Here is a 23,157-nt window from a genome sequence, read left to right as displayed (position 1 = left end):
TTTTCTTTCCGTTCTTCCTCTCCTTACTCCAATCCCAATTTCTGCGGTAAAGTGCCGCCTCAAATCCGACCCTTTGACTTCGGCGACGAGGCTTCCAACTCCGGCGAGACCATGGGCATCCAGTGCACGGTGATCAAGGGGGATCTGCCCATCAATATAACGTGGGTCCTAAATAATCACACTCTGAACAGTGGGGACCTGGACGTGGTGATCGGCCGTATGTCCAGCAAGTCGAGCACCCTGAACATCGACTACATCGCGGCCGAGCACCGGGGGCTGTACACCTGTCTGGCTCGCAATCAGGCGGGCGAGAGCAGCTACACTGCCGAGCTGAAAGTCAACGGTTACTACCCCTTGATCTCTTACTTATCAGATACAATTTATTTTGGTTTATTGCTTGACTACTTTTAAATGATACAACCCATCCCTCCCAGTCCTGCCCAGCATCCATCCGTTTAGCTTTGATGCCGAGGCCAACGAGGGCGACAGCGTCCAGTTGACCTGCCACGTGGCCAAGGGCGATCTCCCGTTGAGGATTCGCTGGACCCACAATGGTCTGCCCCTCTTCACGCACCTGGGCGTGATGGCCAGCAAGATCGGGGAGCGGATTAGCCTGCTCACGGTGGAATCGGTGAAGGCGGCCAATTCCGGGAACTACAGCTGCGTGGCCAGCAACAGTGCAGGGAACGTGAGCTCAAGCGCCGAGCTGCTCGTCAATGGTTACTAACTATATAACGTAGACCTATGTTAACCTTCTGTTGATTGAGATTATTTGACACCCAACCCCCACTACCTCACTCACCCCCAGTTCTGCCCCAGATTGTGCCCTTCGCCTATGAGGATGTGATAAACATGGGCGACTCCATTGATTTGTTTTGCCAAATCCAAAAGGGCGACCGCCCCATCAAGGTGCACTGGAGTTTCGAAAGGAATGCCGGTGAACCCGGCTCCGATTATCAGCAGCCCCAGATGCGAACGAATCGCATCAGTGGCAAGACGAGCATGCTGTCCATTCCCAGTGCCACTCAGGCACACACTGGAAGATACACCTGCATAGCCAGCAATAAGGCGGGGACCACTACGTACAGCGTTGATCTTACAGTGAATGGTACTAAAATGAATAGTATCTTGACATAGTCTCTAGTATTTGCGGTTATGGTTACCAAAGGTCTCGATAGTTTGCGCTGCTACTAATCTAACCCCAACTTTCTAACTCTACCTGTCTAACTGAGCTTGTGAGGCCTACTGTGAACTTACCTACTTGGTCTTTTATTTATGCCCCCAAGTTGCCCCCAAGATAGCCTCCTTTGATTTTGGGGAGGAGCCCCTGAACTACGGGGAGCCCGCGTCCGTGCAATGTACCATTTTGGGTGGCGACCTGCCCATGAACGTCACCTGGCTGCTAAACAACGCCACCATCGATAGTTTCCACGACATATCCTTCTCGCGGATCGGGAAGCGGATCAACGTGCTCTCCATAGAGTCCGTGTCCGCCCACCACGCGGGATTCTACTCGTGTCATGCGCAAAATAAGGCCGGAATCACGGCTCACTCGGCACGTCTCATAGTGAATGGTTAGCCATGAGATGGAGATAAGCTCTTACTAGCTATAAGATTAACGCACATGAATTATTATTTACTTATGTTGATTTGAATTCCCTCGAAAACCCCATCTCAGTACTGCCCAAAATAAGTCCCTTCTCCTTTGGCGAGGAGTCCATGAGCTACGGCGAGTTTGTCAATGTGCAGTGCACCATATCGGGCGGAGATCTGCCCGTGAACATTACGTGGACGCTGAACAAACAGCCCTTTGAGGATTACCTAGAAATCCTTACCACCAAGCGTGGGAAGCGCATCGTTGAGCTGACTATAGAAGCGGTATCGGCCAAGCATATGGGAAACTATTCCTGCATTGCCGAGAACAGAGCCGGTGTTGTTAACCACACAGCCGAGCTGAAAGTGAACGGTTAAGACTTTTAAAATACTAAGAATGCTTTTTGATTTGTACTTTTGTTTTTACTTTCTTTCCCCGCACCTACAAAACCCCTTAAATAGTGCCCCCCAAAATTTCCCCATTCGATTTCGGAGATGAGCCCGCAAACTTTGGCGAATCAGCTAGTGTTCAGTGCCTGGTGACCTCCGGCGACTTTCCGGTCAGCTTTGCCTGGCTCTTCAACGGACGCGAGATCAATGAGAATGTTTACGACGTGTCCATGGTCAAGCTGGGCAAAAAAATCAGCGCGTTGTCCATAGATTACGTCCGCGATCACCATGCCGGGAACTATACTTGTGTGGCTGTCAACCGTGCCACCTCTGTGAACTTTACCGCCGAACTGGTGGTGAACGGTACTGCAGCCTATAATTGTATAATCCTTCTTTGTGTGTGTCCTTGTTTTTATTAACTTTTTCTTTGTCACTTCCTCCTCATTCCCTAACCCACCAAGTGCCCCCGAAAATCGCGCACTTTGACTTTGGCGACCATGCCATCAACTTTGAGGAGTCCGTCTCGGTGAATTGCTTGATCTACCTGGGCGATCTGCCCATGGACATCACATGGCTGTTCAACGGGGCCCACATAAACGCTTATACGGGAGTGTCCATTGTGAAAGGTGGCAAGAAGGCCAGCATCCTGACCATCGATTCCGTGCATGCAGGACACGCGGGCAACTACACCTGCAAGGCCCGAAATGATGCGGATTCTGCGGAGTACACGGCAGAGTTGATTGTGAATGGTATTGGAAAGGGACCTTAAGATCGGATAGAGCTACCTTTTCTTGATTTTATTATCATTTCGAATCCCACGTCCCTACTATCCCACCCAAATTTCGAATTCCGAGGACTCTGTTTCTGTGAACTGTCTGGTACCTCGGGTGATCTATAGGCGTTGCGGTCTTACGAGGGGGCAAACGGACCCATCTTCTTATCAAAGACATTCTTAATATTATTTATCCATACCCTTCCCTCCCATAAAGCGCCCCCTAAAATCACACCCTTCAGCTTTGGCGAAGAGCCTGCCAATGTGGAGGACTCCCTGTCCGTGACCTGTCTCATTACAACTGGGGATCTACCCATCGATATTGAATGGTTCTTTAACGACTACGGCATTAGCTCCTATTCGGGAATTTCGGTCATGAAGGGAGGCAAGCGGAACAGTGTCCTCAGCATCGACAGTGTCCAGGCCCGCCATGCGGGGAACTATAGTTGTCGGGCCAAAAATCACGCTGCAGCTGTGAATTACACCACTGTTCTGATTGTGAATGGTACTACTATATTTGGGTTTACAATTAATATTAATGTTTGTTTTCTTTTTTAATTACCCTTTCCATTTGTCATTTAAAAACTCCCAAAGTTCCCCCGAAGATCACACCTTTCGACTTTGGAGATGAGCCCACCAACTTTGAGGATTCCGTTTCGGTCACTTGTCTCATATCCAGCGGGGACTTACCCATCGATATCGAGTGGTTCTTTAACGACTACGGCATTAGCTCCTTTTCGGGAATCTCGGTTGTGAAGGGCGGCAAGCGGAATAGCGTATTGAGTATCGATAGTGTGCAGGCCCGTCATGCGGGGAACTATAGTTGTCGGGCCAAGAACCATGCCGCTGCTGTTAATTATACCACCGGTCTGATTGTGAATGGTATTACTTAGTTGGGTTTTTCTAATAATCTTAAAAGTTGTCTTTAATTTATTTATTTTTCTGTTGACTTCATCCCCAAGTCCCCCCGAAGATCACACCTTTTGACTTTGGAGATGAGCCCACCAATGTTGAGGATTCTGTGTCAGTCACTTGTTTGATATCCAGCGGAGATTTGCCCATCGATATTGAATGGTATTTCAACGACTACGGGATCAGTTCTTACTCTGGTGTTACTGTTGTGAAGGGAGGAAAACGAAGCAGTGTCCTGGGGATAGATAATGTCCAGGCTCGCCACGCAGGAAAATACAGTTGTCGTGCGAAGAATCACGCAGCTTCAGTCAACTACACCTCCGATCTAGTAGTTAATGGTATTCTTCATCTTATTTGGGAAGATTTTAGATAAGGGTTAAGATATTTTATTAGTTTTTGTATACTTTAAAAACTTCCTTCCCTAAAGTTCCACCCAAAATCACACCCTTTACCTTTGGCGAGGATCCTACAAATGTGGAGGACTCTGTTTCTGTGACTTGCTTGATCTCCAGCGGAGACTTACCCATCGACATCGAGTGGCTTTTTAACGACTACGGAATAAGTTCATTCTCGGGAATGACGGTTCTCCGAGGTGGCAAGCGAACCAGCATGCTGACCATAGATAATGTCCATGCCCGTCATGCGGGGAAATATAGTTGTCGGGCCAAGAATCATGCAGCTGCTGTTAACTACACCTCCGAATTAATTGTTAATGGTAGTAGTTTTAGAAAAAGACATTATTCATTAGACAGATAAATTGGCTTATGATTTGTTCCATATTTATCAAATATTATTTTTCTGAACCCAAAGTTCCTCCAAAAATCACACCCTTCACTTTCGGCGACGAACCCACAAATGTTGAGGATTCGGTTTCGGTGACTTGCCTTATTTCCAGCGGAGACTTACCCATCGACATAGAGTGGTTATTTAACGACTACGGCATCAGCTCCTTCTCTGGAATGACTGTCTATAGAGGAGGAAAGAGGACGAGCATGCTGACCATAGACAATGTGCATGCTCGTCATGCGGGGAAATATAGTTGTCGGGCGAGGAATCACGCCTCCGCTGTTAATTACACAACTGAGTTGATTGTGAATGGTATTTCTTAGATTGGATCTCTTAAAATTAAGTACAGTTTGTTTTTATTAAAGTTAATTCTGTTTTCCCACCTCATAACACTCACTTTACACCAAAGCCCCGCCAAAGCTGGCGCCTTTTGACTTCGGTGAATCCCCTGCTAACTTTGAGGACTCCGTTTCGGTGAACTGCCTCGTTTCCTCCGGGGATTTGCCCATTGATATTGAGTGGCTGTTCAACGGGGAGCCCATTAACTACGCCTCGGGAATTGCGGTTCTGCGGGGAGGCAAGCGGACCAGTGTCCTCACCATAGACTCCGTTCATGCGGGCCATGCGGGGAACTACAGCTGCAAGGCCAAGAACAAGGCGGCCAGCAGCGAATACTCAGCGGCCCTAGTTGTCAATGGTTATAATACTATATTTAATCATTTTAGCCACTCCTTAGTTTATTACTTTATTTCCTACCCTACAATCAAGTTCCGCCCAAAATCACACCCTTCGACTTTGGTGATACCCCGACGAATGTGGAGGACTCCGTGTCGGTCATGTGTCTCATTTCCAACGGCGACTTACCCATTGACATCGAGTGGTTTTTCAATGACTACGGAATTAGCTCGTACTCTGGCATAAATGTAGTGAAGGGTGGCAAGCGGAACAGCATGCTAAGTATCGATAGTGTCCAGGCGCGACATGCAGGAAAGTATAGTTGTCGGGCCAAGAATCACGCTGCTGCGGTCAACTACACCACCGAACTGATTGTAAACGGTACCCATATATGGTTATTTCTTTGCCTAGCCGTAAGGTTTTTTTTAATTTTCTGTTAATTTTCATTAAAACCACCCCTTCACTTTAAAGTTCCTCCGAAAATCACGCATTTCGACTTCGGCGACGAGCCCACGAATGTTGAGGACTCCGTTTCGGTGACTTGTCTGATCTCCACCGGGGATTTACCCATTGACATCGAGTGGTTTTTCAATGACTACGGAATTAGCTCATACTCCGGCATAAATGTAGTCAAGGGTGGCAAGAGGAACAGCATGCTGAGCATCGATAGTGTGCAGGCGCGACACGCGGGAAAGTATAGTTGTCGGGCCAAGAACCATGCTGCAGCTGTGAACTACACCACCGATCTAATTGTTAATGGTACTTTTGGGGGCTTTACGTAATATATTCTAATTCAATTTTGATTTCGTACTTTTGTGTTAATACCCCATGGCTTCCCCTTTTTCCGGTCACTAGTGGCCCCCAAAATAGCGCACTTCGACTTTGGCGAAGAGGCGGCCAACTTCGAGGACTCGGTCTCCGTGAACTGCCTGGTCAGTTCCGGGGACCTACCGCTCGACATCGAGTGGCTGTTCAACGACTACCCCATCAACCACTACTCGGCCATATCCACCTCGAAGATGGGCAAGCGCCTGAGTGTGCTGATGATCGACTCTGTGAACGCCCGCCACGTGGGCAACTACACCTGCAAGGCGAGGAATCTGTGGGCCTCGGCCGTGTACACGGCCCAGTTGATAGTGAATGGTACTTTCTTTGGGAGGCCAGAGCTTTTGTACAGCACCTGAGTGTCGTTCTGCTTTAGTTAGTTTCTATTTGTGACCCCACTCCTGTTCCCTCACACAGTACACACTTGCATGTCTGCTTTGGCTTTGTGTCTTGGCTTTTGTAGCTTAGTTCTAAGAATGATCGGTTGAAACATCATACAGGGGAACTCTTAAGAAAATAAATTTAGAAAAGTGCTCCTAAATCCCTTGATTACCCATTGTACTTGCCAGTTCCTCCACATATCAGTCCTTTTGAGTTCGGCGATGAACCCGCCAACTTTGGCGACTCGGTGACCGTGCAGTGCACCATTTCAAAGGGCGACCAGCCGGTGGACATCACCTGGTTGTTCAATGACTACGCCATCAACGAGTACCACGGGGTCACCACCTCGAAGATTGGCAAGAAGGTCAATGTGCTCACTATTGATTCGGTAAACGGAAACAATGCGGGCAACTACACGTGCAGGGCCAGGAACAAGGCCCAAATGGTGGAGTACACCGCTGCCCTGGTCGTCAACGGTGGGACAGAGATTCAACTTAACATTCCCTACTGTACTTTAGATAGTGATCGCCTTGTTTGTTTTCATTTTCCGTATTCCATTGTTGATTTCCTGCTTTTGTTTTGTGTACCCGCAAGTCTTGCCCCAAATCACGCCCTTTGCCACCGGTTCGCAGCCCACCCACTTGGGCCAGTACATAACCTACCAGTGCACCCTGACGGAGGGCGATCTGCCCCTCAACATCCGCTGGACGTTCAATAACCAACCGCTCTTCAATGACGATGACCAGGACATCCTCATTGCCAAGATGGGTCGCCGGAGTAGTGTCCTGACCATCGAAAGCGTGGCCGATCGTCATGCGGGCAACTACAGCTGCCATGGGGAGAATGCCGCCGGCAGGGCCACTTACAGCACCCAGCTGAGAGTCATAGGTCCTGACCCCAGTAGTCTTAAGAAGATATCGGATATTCCTCTTGCTAGTGCGATTATGATTTAATTTTGTGCACCTTTTGTTTTACCATCCCATCACCGAACAACCATCGATCCAGTTCTACCGCGCATCATACCCTTCGATTTCGAGGAGGGCCCCGCCCAGGTGGGGCAGTACCTGACGCTCCACTGCTCCGTGCCCGGCGGGGATCTGCCCCTGGACATCGACTGGACGCTGGATGGCCAGCCCATCTCCGAGGATCTGGGCATTACCACGGCACGCGTGGGTCGTCGTGGAAGTGTGCTGACCATCGAGGCCGTGGAGGCCCCACATGCGGGCAACTTCACCTGCCACGCCCGCAACTTGGCCGGCCATCAGCAATATACGACGCCGCTGAACGTCTACGGTTAGGAATTCTTCGGGATTGGGTCTCTCGAGTAGTGTGTTTGTGGCCGATTACTAACCACTGCGTCCTCAAAGGTGTCGCTGCATGACCTTCTGACCTTTTGACTCTGCTGCTGTTGTCCTAAGTCTCTCTTTTCGTCTCTGATAGATCTAGATCCATCACTCCTACTGATATGGCCTGTAGCACTTTCACACAAAAAGCTTGCATGTATGACACAGACTGCACTGAACTGTACTAGGTGGGATAGGTTGAAAAACCAAGGGAATGTGTCATTAAAATAGAATGTATGGAACAACTTATAGGGTAACATAGCAGAAATTCCTTTCCTGAAAGAGTGGCGTAAAATATAGGACAGGGGCCCTTCCAAACCATTATATTTTATGTTAAACTTTTATTTTTTCCCCTTTTTGTGTGAATTGAAGTGCCCCCCAAGCTGGCGCCTCTGCCCGTGAACTCGCCCCTGTACGTGGGCGACTACTACCAGCTGACCTGCGCCGTGGTCCATGGCGACGCGCCCTTCAACATCACCTGGTACTACAATGGCGAGCCCGCCGGAGACCTGCCCGGGGTCACCATCCTGATGCACGGCCGGCGCAGCAGCTCGCTGAACATCGAGAGCGTGGGTGGTGACCATGCGGGCAACTACACCTGCAAGGGCGCCAACCGGGCGGGCGAGACCCTGGCAGAGACCACCCTGAGTGTCAAGGGTTTGTTTTACTCACTCCTTAAACAGAAATCCTAACTGGAGTTGGCTTGTTAGACTCGTAGACTCCTAGCATAGGCATCCAAGGCATCCAAGGCATCCTAGGCATCTGTAAATCCCACCTTCTCTCTCTGTGTTTTTGGTGTTGGTACTGCATTAGCATGAACCTGTATTATACAACCCGAGTGGCGGGGGCACTCGAAATATTCCGCCCTCTGTATAGTGTGCTGACCGATTGCACGGCTTTCTTATCACCCCATCCCCAGAGCGGCCTCAGGTCGACCAGTTTCAGTTCAATGCCAACGGGGTGAATGGCGGCCAGGCGGTGCGGGTCATGTGCATGGTCTCCTCCGGGGACCTGCCCATCGACATCTACTGGCTGAAGGACGGACAGCCGCTGCTGCGCTCCATCTACCACAAGATCGACGAGTACACCCTGATCCTGTCGCTGCGCCAGACCACCATTGGCGACTCCGGCAACTACACGTGTGTGGCCAGCAACGCGGCTGGATTGGCCAGTCGCTGGTCCATCCTGAAAGTGAAGGGTACTGCCGGACACTCCGTTGTGTACATAGCTTGTAAATTGTGTCTTTTTTGTTCGTTTGTATAAAGATATCCTCCTTTGAGAATACCCAAAAGAAGTATAGGTTTCGTATAAATTGTTATGATATATAAACTCAAAAGGATATTAAAGAAATTGGATTAGAAACATGGTATATAAGTATTAAACTTAGGTACAATGGATATATGGCAATGCAAGGTCGCACGAATAGCTTTTATAGAAGGATTATTTATCTTTGTTAGGATCTCTTTGATTTGTTTTAAGCTAGGTATACACAACCTCAATAGCTAACGATTTTCAAAATTGTCTTTATTTTGTGAGAAAGTATCTTAAAGATTGATTTTCTTATTTTAGCCAATAAGCTCAAAAATTTTTAAAAATCGATGCAGTTTCTAACATATTGACTGCACTCACTGATCAAAACTCCCATCCATGAATTACTTAATAATGGCGCTACTTCCTGTTTCCCCCCACAAATTTCCCAAGAACCACCTGTGCTGTCTTCGCTACTGCTTTCCGCTTCCGTTTGCGATGTCGGCGACTACGTGCAACTCACCTGCATCGCCAGTCGGGGGGCCACGCCCATTTTGTTCGAGTGGTGGCTGGGAGGGCGGCAGGTGCACGATGACGGCGACGATGACGTCACGCAGGCCACGGTGGGCGAGCACACGAGCCTGCTGCTGATCAACAGGGCGGGGGAGGGGCATGCGGGCAACTACAGTTGCCGGGCGATCAACCAGGTGGGCGTGGCAGAGCGCCGGGCCAGGCTGACAGTGAATGGTAATTTGGGGGAATGAGAGTGCCACTTCCGTCTCCTCTTGCTCCAGCTAATCCAGTTTTTCTCGACTTCCTTGATTCTTTCGATATTCCGCATCTGTAGGCCAAAGACCAAGTGAAACCGAGTCGATTGAGGTCTAAATACTCTTGTACATATGTGAAGTTGAACTCAAGCGGGCAAAGTTAGTCACGATCTAACCTAGGTCCCACTGTATCTACCTATCTACTCAGCTTACTCGATCGTTATCCTTATGTCAAAACAGCTCAGATCTGACTCTGCACACATACATGCACAGCAACACCCACACACACAGCACTCTACTAAGCACTGTCCTTTGAAATAACCCAGGGATACGACTCACAGCCTGACAGTTCCTAAGTCCTTGAACCCCTCGAGGGGTTTTGGTTTCAGTGTAAAATACAAGTTCACAGGGCTCATGCTCCAACACCGAATAAACCAATAGCTGCAAGATCTAATATCATAATCGCTTCTAATTGTCTACTTAATCCAAACTAAACTTAAACGTAACTAAGGAACTCAGTCTTTCACCTAACGAGACTGAGTCTGTGCGCTTCCACAAACGTAACAATTCGCCCCGATCTGTCCAGCCCGTCCTGCCCCAAAATAACCTCGCATCCCATTCCAATCCTTCATTAATTATCTATAGTTTGGTTCTCATTATTTACCTAGATAGTAAGAAACAAAACGAAGTCTGCTGGCAAAAAGATACAATAGGCCAAGAACAAACTGAAACAGAACTTCGTTTTGCACAGATTGCATGCAATTTAACCTTTAGTTTGGTGTGTCTTTAGTTTCATTAACGTCCCCCTTTCATTTGTCCTATTATCATCTTGGTTATTTGTGCTAATAGTTCCGTTGTAGTTGGCCTTTTACTTTCATCTTGGATATAAGCGAATGAGTGGAAATATTTTATTGTCTCACCATAGATCTTCAATCATAATTAAAAAAGGACTTTGAGATATTTCCACGCATTAAAAGAAAACTGAAATGATACAAATTACTTATTCATTAAACTCTTTATTCAATAAAACAAGTAGCTTATTCTAATGGAACGAAAAAACTTGAAAAGATCATTTCACTTTGCTTGAAACTAGGTCCGTCCTTCCGCTTCCTCTGATATTCTCAACCCTACTGCATGCAAATAATTATGATAAGCAACCACGACATCTCAACTAACATATTATCTTTCCACTCCCGCGACAACCCACCAACTCCACCAACAGTACCACCCAGATGGATCCTCGAACCCACCGACAAGGCCTTCGCCCAGGGCTCCGATGCCAAGGTTGAGTGCAAAGCTGATGGCTTCCCCAAACCCCAAGTCACATGGAAGAAGGCAGTTGGTACGTACAACTCCCTTACGACCCCGAGAAAGGTGGCTAAGTATCACATACTTTCCAGGTGACACCCCCGGAGAGTACAAGGATCTGAAGAAGAGCGACAACATCCGCGTGGAGGAGGGCACTCTGCATGTGGACAACATCCAAAAGACCAACGAGGGCTACTACCTGTGCGAGGCTATTAATGGCATCGGCTCCGGACTCTCGGCAGTGATCATGATCAGCGTCCAGGCCCCTCCCGAGTTCACCGAAAAGCTGCGTAACCAGACCGCCCGACGAGGAGAACCCGCCGTACTGCAGTGCGAGGCCAAGGGCGAGAAACCCATCGGCATCTTATGGAACATGAACAACATGCGCCTGGACCCCAAGAACGACAACCGCTACACCATTCGCGAGGAGATTCTCTCCACCGGAGTCATGTCCAGTTTGTCCATCAAGCGCACCGAGCGATCCGACTCCGCCCTCTTCACCTGCGTGGCCACCAATGCCTTTGGATCCGACGATGCCAGTATAAACATGATTGTCCAGGAAGTTCCCGAGATGCCCTATGCCCTGAAGGTGCTCGACAAGTCCGGCCGTTCTGTGCAGCTGAGCTGGGCCCAACCCTACGACGGCAACTCCCCCCTGGACAGGTACATCATTGAGTTCAAGCGTTCCCGTGCGTCCTGGAGTGAAATCGATCGCGTTATTGTCCCCGGACACACCACCGAAGCCCAAGTGCAGAAGCTCAGTCCCGCCACCACCTACAACATTCGCATCGTGGCCGAGAACGCCATTGGCACATCCCAATCCTCCGAAGCAGTAACCATCATCACGGCCGAGGAAGCGCCATCCGGCAAGCCGCAGAACATCAAGGTGGAGCCCGTGAACCAGACCACCATGCGCGTCACCTGGAAGCCACCGCCACGCACCGAGTGGAACGGAGAGATCCTGGGCTACTACGTCGGCTACAAGCTGTCCAACACCAACTCTTCGTACGTTTTCGAGACCATCAACTTCATCACCGAGGAGGGCAAGGAGCACAACCTGGAGCTGCAGAACCTGCGCGTCTACACCCAGTACTCGGTGGTCATTCAGGCATTCAACAAGATCGGAGCCGGTCCATTGAGCGAGGAGGAGAAGCAGTTCACCGCCGAGGGAACCCCAAGCCAGCCGCCCAGCGACACCGCCTGCACCACCCTGACCTCGCAGACCATCCGCGTCGGCTGGGTGAGCCCACCCCTGGAGTCCGCCAACGGAGTGATCAAGACCTACAAGGTTGTCTATGCCCCCAGCGACGAGTGGTATGGTAAGTAAAGTCAAGTGCAATGAATCAATGTTGGGGATTTTCCTAAAAAATATTATTTTAGATGAGACCAAGCGACACTATAAGAAGACTGCCTCCTCCGACACCGTTCTCCATGGCCTGAAGAAGTACACCAACTACACGATGCAAGTCCTGGCCACCACAGCCGGAGGTGATGGCGTTCGCAGCGTGCCCATCCACTGCCAAACCGAACCCGATGGTGGGTTATTTTAAAAGCAACACTTAGCACAAATCATGATACTTAACCCTTTCCTCAAAAACAGTTCCCGAAGCCCCTACTGATGTGAAAGCCCTGGTTATGGGTAACGCTGCCATCCTGGTTTCTTGGCGCCCACCAGCACAGCCCAATGGCATTATCACCCAGTACACCGTATACTCGAAGGCCGAAGGCGCTGAGACCGAGACAAAGACCCAGAAGGTACCCCACTACCAGATGAGCTTCGAGGCCACCGAACTGGAGAAGAACAAGCCCTACGAATTCTGGGTGACGGCTAGCACCACGATTGGCGAGGGCCAGCAGTCCAAGAGCATTGTGGCCATGCCCAGCGACCAGGTGCCCGCCAAGATCGCCTCCTTCGACGACACCTTCACCGCCACCTTCAAGGAGGACGCCAAAATGCCCTGCCTGGCCGTTGGAGCTCCCCAGCCGGAGATCACCTGGAAGATCAAGGGCGTCGAGTTCAGCGCCAACGATAGGATGCGCGTGCTGCCCGATGGCTCTCTCCTGATCAAGTCGGTCAATCGCCAGGATGCCGGAGACTATTCCTGCCACGCTGAGAACTCGATTGCCAAGGACTCGATCACGCACAAGCTGATTGTCCTGGCTCCCCCACAATCGCCCCACGTCACCCTCTCGGCCACCACCACTGATGCCCTGACCGTCAAGCTAAAGCCCCATGAGGGAGACACCGCCCCTCTGCATGGATACACCCTGCACTACAAGCCAGGTGGGTAAATCCGATAACTAGGATAACAGAAGGTTTCTGTATTTCAAATTAAACGTATTCTAACTCTACAATCCCAGAATTCGGAGAATGGGAAACCTCTGAGGTATCCGTTGACTCACAGAAGCACAATATTGAGAATCTGCTGTGCGGCTCCCGTTATCAGGTCTATGCCACAGGATTTAACAAGTAAGAATCTTTAGAATACCTATTTTTAGGGAATTCTCTTGACCTATGTATTTTAGCATTGGAGCTGGCGAGGCTTCGGACATATTGAACACCCGGACCAAGGGACAGAAGCCCAAGCTGCCTGAGAAGCCGCGCTTCATTGAAGTCTCCTCCAACTCCGTGTCGCTGCACTTCAAGGCCTGGAAAGATGGCGGCTGCCCCATGTCGCACTTTGTGGTAGAGAGCAAGAAACGGTAGATCATGCTTATGGAACACTTAGAATTAGAGCTTTCTCTAACATTTTAACCCCCTCAGCGATCAAATCGAATGGAACCAGATCTCCAACAACGTGAAACCGGACAACAACTACGTGGTCTTGGACCTGGAACCCGCTACCTGGTACAACCTCCGCATCACCGCCCACAACTCGGCTGGCTTCACTGTGGCCGAATACGACTTTGCCACTCTGACCGTCACTGGAGGTATTTATGATCTGTTCTCCGATTCCCAAACGAATCCTGCATTGCTTTTGTACATAGAGTACTCTACGTTGACAGTTTCGGAGTGAGGTCCTGAAAATACCTAACCGAGGATGGATGATCTTTGGTGCGGTTTTTGGGAACTCGTCTCCGACCCACTGTCCATATACAAATAACAAGATGAGAAGCACCAAGCTTTACAATGTTGAACACCCGAACTCCTGAGTTTATTTTGTCTTTACCAATCACAAAAATGTGTAACATATTTTCCAAAATATGAGCAAATTTTAATTTTTTTTGCTTTTCAATGTGAGCAAATTGCACAGTATTTTATTATTTTTGGTAACCCACACAAAGCTTGTCGATATAGTAGCTTGAGTTACATTATGATTTTATGTTTGAAAATAGTTTTTGACTGCCAGAACTCTGAACGCAGAAGCACCCGAATAGTGTAAAGAGTAATCATTTTCCTTACGTAAATGCAATTTGTTTCCTTCCGTTTTTACCAACAATCCCAGTGAAGAGCTACTGCAACGTATCTGCATATGTACATAATTGAATAGTTTACTAACTCACCAACAGCCACGATTTTAATTTTTCCTACGTTTAACTAGACCCAAGCATTTGTAGTGCTCTAGATCACAGTATGAATTGGTAGGACATTCCAAGTCACCAAGTCACTGCGAAAAAAATTCGAAAAAATGTGTTTTTAATAACAAAATGTATATTCATGACATGGAATGTTCTTGTATGATTTTTTATTATTTTCCTTTGTATTATTTTTTGCATTTCTGTGCCCAGTTCGTGAAAGAGATCTTGTAAAATACACTTTCACTGTGAAATAAAGAATCGATGGATCCTGTCGTTATTAAAAATATAGAATAAATGTTGTTACACCCGCTGATCCATTCCCGAATCAATAGATTGTACAAAACTCCAATCAATGTACCTTCCTCCTGATAAGAAACTAATTTCCAAACGGCTTCAGCCACTTTTCAGAACCCAGTCTTCACTTTGGGTTAGAACTCCCCATCACAACTGGTCACAGAATCGATTCACTCACCAAAAAAGATACATTTATAATTTAGCTAACTTGTTTTGCTTTTCATTTGATTAACAACAGCAAAGTGCTCATTTAACAGAAGCTTGGAAAAGACAAAGAAAGTGTGAAACTCAATCCCAAGAATCGAGCAGAGCCACCATGCCATAACAATCAAGCACAACAACCAAAGAATCTTCATTCCTGATATCTGGGAGTCCTGGCCAGAGAGTCTTTATCTGAGAGAGTTGATTTCTTAAACTTTTACTTATGGTTCGACTTATACTTATCACCACAGTCACACGCAGACATTTTCTTTTGGGTTTTTGCCATTTCGATTCGTTTCAGTTGAAGTTATGTCAAGATACAGTTGAGTTCCACCTGAGTTAGTTGGTTTATTTCAAGGATACTTGTCTCGTTCTTGGAATGCTGTTCCATTCGTTTCGTCCAGTTTTAGCGATCTTACAACATACATCATTAACTAGCTGTAAGCGGACACAAACAAATTGCATTTAAACGTATTTAAAAACAGTTTCTTATTAAATTACGAGTTTTTTAATAGTTTAACTAGTTCTCATATAACTTAATCACATTTTGATGCGTGCTTAAAGTTCTGCGCCATGTAAAATAATCGAAAACAAGTACTATATTTACTTTATATCTTCTCTCTTATCAATATCGAAAATTACTACTTAATATCGACAAGTTAACCTTTGAACTCTTCTCACCTGCCACAGTCTGTATTTGTATATGTACGTGTGAGTGTGCCCGGTACAAAGGTCAGTGTGCCAGCAGAGGTCAAAGGCCATGGCTGATCTTCCTGTCTCTCTCTCACTCTGTGTGTCTCTGTCTCGCTCTCTCTCTATCCGTGATATGTCTTTTTCCATCCACTGAAAAAAACACCCTTTGGTTGTTGATGTTATTGTTGTTGCAGGCACTATCGCACCCTCGCGAGATTTACCCGAACTAAGCGCCGAGGACACGATCCGCATTATCCTCTCGAACCTAAATTTAGTTGTGCCCGTCGTGGCGGCTCTGCTCGTCATAATCATAGCGATAATTGTTATTTGTATACTGCGTAGCAAGGGCAATCACCACAAAGGTATCTATGCTGAAAACTAATTAAGATTTCGTTCTCTTTTCGGTTTCTCTCTACCTCTCTCTGAACACCACCTGAAACACCCACCCACACTTGCGCTTGAAAAACAAAAACCAAAACTATTGCCTGTACTGCCTGCCCACATCCCCGATTTGTTGTTGTGTATGACCCGCGAAAATTGCATGTGCGAATCCGGTTTGTATGACCCCCCTTGCGGACGTCGAAAGGCACCATTGCGCCCCTGGACGATGGCACGGGCCACGGGAACGTGCACACCCGCATCCGCCTGCCCGCCTGGATGCCCGAGTGGCTCGACCTCAACTTCATGGTGCCCCTGATCGCCACCGTGGTCGTGGTGGCGGTGGGCATCTGCGTGGTCTGCGTGGCCCTTTCCCGGCGACGAGCGGACGACATGCGCGGCGGCCAGAAGGATGTGTACTGTAGGTTCTCCTCCAAGGACCATAGCTCAAGCACAACGTCTTTTTATCGATCTTAACCCACTCTTTGCCTATTGTAGATCCTAGCGAAATATTTTATTTCTGTTTTGTTTCATATTGGCTAAATATTGAAAGTGAAACGTATAACGGCAAGGTCAAAGAAATTTTTTTTTATTTTATAAAGTATTCGTTTTATATTTAATAATCAATTTATCAATAATTATCAAGCATTATACAATTTTACAAAATTATTTTATTTATTTTTATTTCTATGATTTACATGACGCTTTTTTCAAGTGTATTGCCAACAGTTTAGCCAATATGCCGATAAGTTTAGCCGTCACTCTGATAAACAAATTGGTCGGTTTGTAAAATTGCTATTTTCTGATGGAATGTTAATGTGTAGTTCGGCTTTGCATGATTCATCTATATTTGTTGAAGCATTTATACAAGCTACACTTACAGAAATAAACCAAAAGATCGCACTCCAAAAATATACCAACATAAACAGTCAGCAGACAAGTACTGAAAATATACCAAACTATCAAAATATAACTATAATAGTTCATATAATATATTCAACTAGTGTCAATATCTGTGTGTACATATGAAATCATCATTGATACTTCACCGTCATTAAAACCAATTGGTTTATCAATTGCCAAATATGACTTGAAAGTTGTACTAAAACATCTGATAACGACTAAAGAATAGATAAAGTTACCAGCCAAGTGGTAAATTTATTTATTGACCAGTTATTGTTGGCTCTGTGAAGTACACTATCTATATGCAATATAAGTTTAACCATAGTAAACTATATATCTATTATAGCCCCGTTGTTGTACATACGTTTTGCTTATACTCTGAGCAACTTTCACAAGAATCAAATACTACTCTATCTTATCTACAACCAATCCTCCACAAAACAAGACATTTCAAATCTATCGTATTCGTTTTTGAGTTCTGAATACTTTCCGTACTTTCCCCCCTAACCAACCAAAACTAAGATGCTTTTTGAAATCACCATCGAGATCCTTGATCGATGACCAAGTAAAGTCGAGTAAAATCCAAAATTAAGTTCATCGCTCATTTCATGTCATTGCTATCAGTCGTAATCGTAATAACCAGTTGGTATATTTTGAAATCGAAAACAAATAACCAAAACACTTCACGTAACCTCTTTTGGAATCCTTTTACGCAATTGTAACTTGTATTTTTGAGCTACTATTTAGCACATTTAGTGTGTTGACATGCCGCACCAAAAACCAAAAAAAAAATAATTGTCAAATCCAGTAACGAGTGACGGAACAAGTCGAGATCGAAAGAAACAGAAGTAAAGTATGCGAGTTGATTGAATGCGAGCAGCATATAACGAAGGAAAAGCATCTTCAGTGTTTCAATATTGAGTTGGCGATATCATGTATTAATTCTAGACGATGTAGTTTACAATCAGACAATGGGACCCGGCGCCACCCTGGACAAGCGTCGTCCTGACCTGCGCGACGAGCTCGGCTACATCGCCCCGCCCAACCGGAAGCTGCCCCCCGTTCCCGGCTCCAACTACAACACCTGCGACCGGATTAAGCGAGGTACAGTCATAAGTAAGCATCTAAATTTCCAATGCAACATTTATTAATGCCGAGGGTCCATGGCTGGGGCTCGAGGGTTCCCCCGGTTCCCGGATCCCCGGGCATGGCCTGGGGCTTAGTTCTTTCTTCCATTTACTTTGCGAACGAAAAAACCATACACGAAATGTATTTTGCGTTGCTTTTGCATACACCAAGGGGTATAAATCCGCCCACATATCACACTCAAGCTAAGCTTTTCCGGACCCAAAAAATTCTTAGTGTTGCTTCTTTAAGCCGCTTCCTTTTCGGTTCCACCCCGACTCTCCCGGCATGAAAAGAACTATGTTACTAAATGTTGTTGTTAATTTAGAAAAATATTTGTTTACCACTTTGGGTTCTTATTGAAATTATACTTATCGTTTAACCCTCTGCTCCCCATGCACCACCTCCAAATCCCGCACCACTTCGGTTGCTTCAATTCGATTATGATTTCCGTTGACCTAATTTTGATGTTGTACGAAATTGGAAATTGAAAAAACACACTCGAAACGAATCCATCCACACACCTCACCCTGAACCACATGAACACCACTCTTCGAACTGTCCAGGCCGCGGTGGCCTCCGTTCGAACCACTCGACCTGGGATCCCCGGCGCAATCCCAACCTCTACGAGGAGCTGAAGGCGCCGCCAGTCCCCATGCACGGCAACCATTACGGCCACGCCCACGGCAATGCCGAGTGCCACTACAGGCATCCAGGTAGGCGGAGCGTAGAGGAGCAGCCGCTCCCTTCTGCGGATTAAGTTTTATTTACCCCCGAAAGAACCCCACTAACCCCAACACCCAACCTTGTCAATGGAGTGGATCGATAACTGAACTATCATTTTCCTTAATTTAGTTTCTGCAAAGTTAATGATTTACAAAAAATCTTAAGCCTGTTAACTGTCAGATAAAATTAAAATAAAGTTAAATTGCTTAGAATTTCATTTTCTCAATGGAATGTTATTTTTACCAGCCACACATTTGTACAGATTCTGATAAAACTAAAAGAACCCTTTCATTCGAAATTAAATAAATAATAATATTAGAGCACTTTTCCTTACCTTACCTAGTTCTTATTATTTATTTATCAAACTAAACTTTCAAGAATCGATCCCTCTTAGTGTTTACCTACTTTTAAGTTACGAACCCGCACTAACCCATAGTCTAACTCCTGGTCGCAACCAGCTAACTCAAGCTAACCAACTTGTAAGTAATCACTTGGTAAGGGCTAACAGGTATCATCGCAGCATACTAAAAACACTAAACCAATTCCACCGAAAACACATTGAATTTACTGGGGAGAACACAGATAATAATCGATTTACTCCCCCGCAAGGCATGGAAGATGAAATCTGCCCCTATGCCACGTTCCACCTGCTCGGCTTCCGCGAGGAAATGGACCCCACCAAGGCCATGAACTTCCAGACCTTCCCGCACCAGAACGGACATGCCGGCCCAGTTCCCGGACACGCGGGCACCATGCTGCCCCCAGGACATCCGGGACACGTGCACTCCCGCTCCGGATCGCAGTCGATGCCCAGGGCCAATCGCTACCAGCGCAAGAACAGCCAGGGAGGACAGTCCTCGATCTACACGCCAGCTCCCGAGTACGATGACCCCGCCAACTGTGCCGAGGAGGATCAATATGTGAGTGTTTGATAGTTAATGATGGGTTGTGGAAGAGAGTCTGATGGATTGCCCTGTAACCTGTAGCGCCGATACACCCGCGTCAACTCGCAAGGCGGCAGCCTGTACTCCGGACCCGGACCCGAATACGACGATCCCGCCAACTGCGCCCCCGAGGAGGATCAGTACGGCTCCCAGTACGGAGGACCCTATGGACAGCCCTACGATCACTACGGCTCTCGAGGATCAATGGGACGTCGCAGCATCGGTGAGTGGAAAAAGCTCTCCCTACTATATATTATGTTATCTTATGAACACCCCAATCCACAGGCTCTGCCCGCAACCCTGGCAATGGATCGCCCGAGCCTCCACCACCACCGCCACGCAACCATGACATGAGCAACTCCTCATTCAACGACTCCAAGGAGAGTAACGAGATCTCAGAGGCAGAGTGCGATCGTGATCATGGACCACGCGGAAACTATGGCGGTAAGTTGGTAACTTGAGACATCTCCTTCATAAAAGGATGTTTGCGTTTTTATTACATTAAATATATCTAAAAATTCGACTTGATACATACGAGAGATTTTAACAATATCAATTCGCCATCTTTTTCAACTGCATCTGTTCGAAATTTTGTGTAAAATATATTTTAGAAGACTCCAACGAGGGTGAGTGATCCTAGCCGAAGTTGAGTTAGTTTGTGTGATTTACCACGATCATCATTCGATAACTGATCACCTCTCATACTTCGATTTCTCACGAGCCCCTCGCCTCGCGTTCATAATCAACAATTTGTGTATATTCCACAAGATATATCCAGCGATCATTCAACTTCGTCATTGCCATTAAAAATGTCCTCGCATTTTTCAGAGATTTTTTGTTATCTCGCTCATCCTAGAATATTCACGCTGTGTTTTGCTAAATTTTTGTAAAGGAACATCAACGTCTTAAGTTATTTCGATTTAACTTTGGTTTTGGTACACAGTTGTTATGTTTATTTACTTTTAAGATTCAACTCTATTGCACATTTACATTTCATTTCACTTCATGGAGCACACCGTTTGCATTTCAATGTTTTATGTTTGTATCTAATCACAACCCGTGAATTCGAATAGTCACTGGAAACCTGCATGGGAGGACCTCTTAGAGGTCCGAATAAGTAAAGACACGGGGGATTCGCACTTATTTTCAAGATTCCTGCACGAAGTCACCCATTTCTGGTTAAACGCCGAGTGTATAGTTTTTAGATCTAAGCTAATTATGTTTTTATGATTTCATCTCCATTTAAATTTTTCTTTCCGTTTTCTTTTATGGAACTTTATTAAATTTATATATTACCCTACTCTATCGGTTCGGGCAACACAAACCAATTTCTTTTGCAAATACTTTGAACCCCGAAATGCTGAACTCGCAGCAGTGAAGCGATCCCCACAACCGAAAGATCAGCGCACCACCGAAGAAATGCGTAAACTGATTGAAAGGTAAGACAGACCCATCGGTCTGATATAGAATATTTACACGCCCACACGTCAATCATCAGAAGTTGAAACTGTTGCACAGAAATTGTTGATTGTAGTTCTGATGCAATTCTCCCGTCACTAATCTCAATCAATTAATTTTCCTTTCTTCGTTTACCTAATAACCCAATTGTGAATGATTATGATCGCTGACATTAGTCGACGACAGTTGTAAGTCTTGAAAGCCCTAACAAAATGTGACTAACCTGCATGCCCAAGCACCTACTTATCAGTACTAAACTATAATGCATATTGTCCTTACATCTATGTATAACCCGACTTGAGTTCTTGGTTCTCACTTTATGTTGTGTGTTGTGTTGGTTTTGTCTTTAATTTCTTTTGGTTTGGTTTTTGGTTGGACAGCAAATCACAGTTGAATGTTTTGAAATCCTTTTGACAACTACTCCATATGATAAGCAGACCCTATGCCATATCTGTCTATCAAAATACTCAAGTGTTTCCATAAGTACTCGTATTAACAGTTTATTGCAGCTTTGTGCTTGGCCTCAGCTTGCCAAAACCAAAAAGAACCAGAAGTAAACTATGTTAAGCCACGAACAGAACATAAAGACACGGCCACCAAGGCGGGATGGGATCCGGATGGGCTCTGTCCCTAAGGAGCCCCCGAAGGATCCCATCTCGTTCTCATGCAATGCTTTGGTTGCAGCATAAACCTAATTATCCTAGTCCCCCATCCAAGATCTCCACTAATCAGATACATTTCTTCACGTGCAGAAACGAAACCGGCCCAAAACAACTCCAACTCCAACAAACAAATGGCGCAGGATTCACAGCCTACGATACTATGGCAGTGTAATTTGTAAGCCCCTCCCGCGACGATGGGCGAGGCATTTTAGCTTAGTGATTTAAGTGCATGAAGTGCGTGGGAGTTGAATGACCCTCAGACACACACACAGACAGATCATCGGCACACACGGAGCGAAAAAAGGGGGAGTTATATACCGCATATACACGTAAAATTATTCAACTACTTCAAGTAATTATAACGAAGGGAAAGAAAATTTCAAGAACATATTTATATTGCCTATGCAAGCAGCAAACCAAACTTACATAAAATATATATAAACCCATTCATATATGGATAACTACTATAAGTGTGTGCAGGAAAACTAAAGGAAATCACTAAAAGTTATACGAGGGATAGTGCGAGGGCATCCCCGAGAAAAAAGGAAATCACAAAAAACATACTTATATTGAAACCAATTTCTAATACAGTGTATTTTAGTTTTAGGCGGTGTCTACCGAGATATCAGAACAACATCGACTACGATGAATCTTGTGTGTAAAGAGAAGATTGATTTCCGAATCTGTTTGTGTAAACTTTTGCCATTTATGCCAGGAGCAGAAAACTCATCCTTTGCCTAGCCTAAGTCAAAGTCATAATATTAACTCGTCTAATTGATATACTTAGTCATAACTTATACGAATTGTATCGCTTCTTCCTATACATTTTGCAATTCGTAGGACAGCGCACATTTGGAGTTTTGTTTGCGTTTTGCGTTGACTTGTGATGTTTGCTTATTTGTAGAGCTTTGCGAGTCAGTAATTCATTATCTATGGGACACTCAGTTGTCTTCTTACTTTACCCTTAATATTTTAATCAAAAATGCGCTTCCAACCAATTGAAAACTGTTCAATGCACAAATCGCAGCCACAACAATTGAATGTATTATACAAGATCCCCAGGACACTCAAGGCCCACACCGAAACACACGAGCACGATTTATTTAAACCAATTCTGATATATGCCGTTCTGAACATGAGTTATACGCATTTGAAGCTTTAAGAGAACCTGAAATTGTTTATTTCACGTCATTTGATCTATTTTAAGTTCTTAGCCCATAAGTTGCTAAATATATGATTTTGATTTTATTTAAA

At 46.0% G+C, this 23,157-nt stretch overlaps 1 protein-coding gene across 7 annotated transcripts in view; it reads left to right on the top strand.

Moving 5' to 3' along the window:
- Window positions 1-23,157, top strand: part of LOC108030033 (cell adhesion molecule Dscam2) — a 62,635-nt gene extending 39,478 nt beyond the window's left edge. For 2 of the 7 annotated variants that reach the window (XM_050888213.1, XM_050888212.1), the window contains exons 10-24: window positions 10,915-11,034; window positions 11,093-12,319; window positions 12,381-12,536; window positions 12,601-13,284; window positions 13,362-13,470; window positions 13,527-13,703; window positions 13,765-13,931; window positions 16,294-16,506; window positions 17,937-18,092; window positions 18,680-18,829; window positions 19,449-19,759; window positions 19,826-20,006; window positions 20,069-20,227; window positions 21,156-21,222; window positions 21,994-23,157. In XM_050888213.1, the coding sequence (XP_050744170.1) occupies window positions 10,915-11,034; window positions 11,093-12,319; window positions 12,381-12,536; window positions 12,601-13,284; window positions 13,362-13,470; window positions 13,527-13,703; window positions 13,765-13,931; window positions 16,294-16,506; window positions 17,937-18,092; window positions 18,680-18,829; window positions 19,449-19,759; window positions 19,826-20,006; window positions 20,069-20,227; window positions 21,156-21,222; window positions 21,994-22,075 (3,959 nt within the window). In that variant the 3' untranslated portion in view covers window positions 22,076-23,157. Of the gene's footprint in view, window positions 1-808; window positions 1,109-7,339; window positions 7,628-8,049; window positions 8,335-10,914; window positions 11,035-11,092; window positions 12,320-12,380; window positions 12,537-12,600; window positions 13,285-13,361; window positions 13,471-13,526; window positions 13,704-13,764; window positions 13,932-15,901; window positions 16,070-16,293; window positions 16,507-17,936; window positions 18,105-18,679; window positions 18,830-19,448; window positions 19,760-19,825; window positions 20,007-20,068; window positions 20,228-20,394; window positions 20,410-21,155; window positions 21,223-21,417; window positions 21,430-21,993 lie in introns of all 7 variants that reach the window. The other 5 variants (XM_050888209.1, XM_050888211.1, XM_050888210.1 and 2 more) reach the window with 5 other exon arrangements.

Source organism: Drosophila biarmipes, chromosome 2R (assembly GCF_025231255.1).
Source record: "Drosophila biarmipes strain raj3 chromosome 2R, RU_DBia_V1.1, whole genome shotgun sequence".
NCBI classification, from domain to species: Eukaryota; Metazoa; Arthropoda; class Insecta; order Diptera; family Drosophilidae; genus Drosophila; species Drosophila biarmipes.
This window is presented reverse-complemented; position numbering and strand designations above follow the sequence as displayed.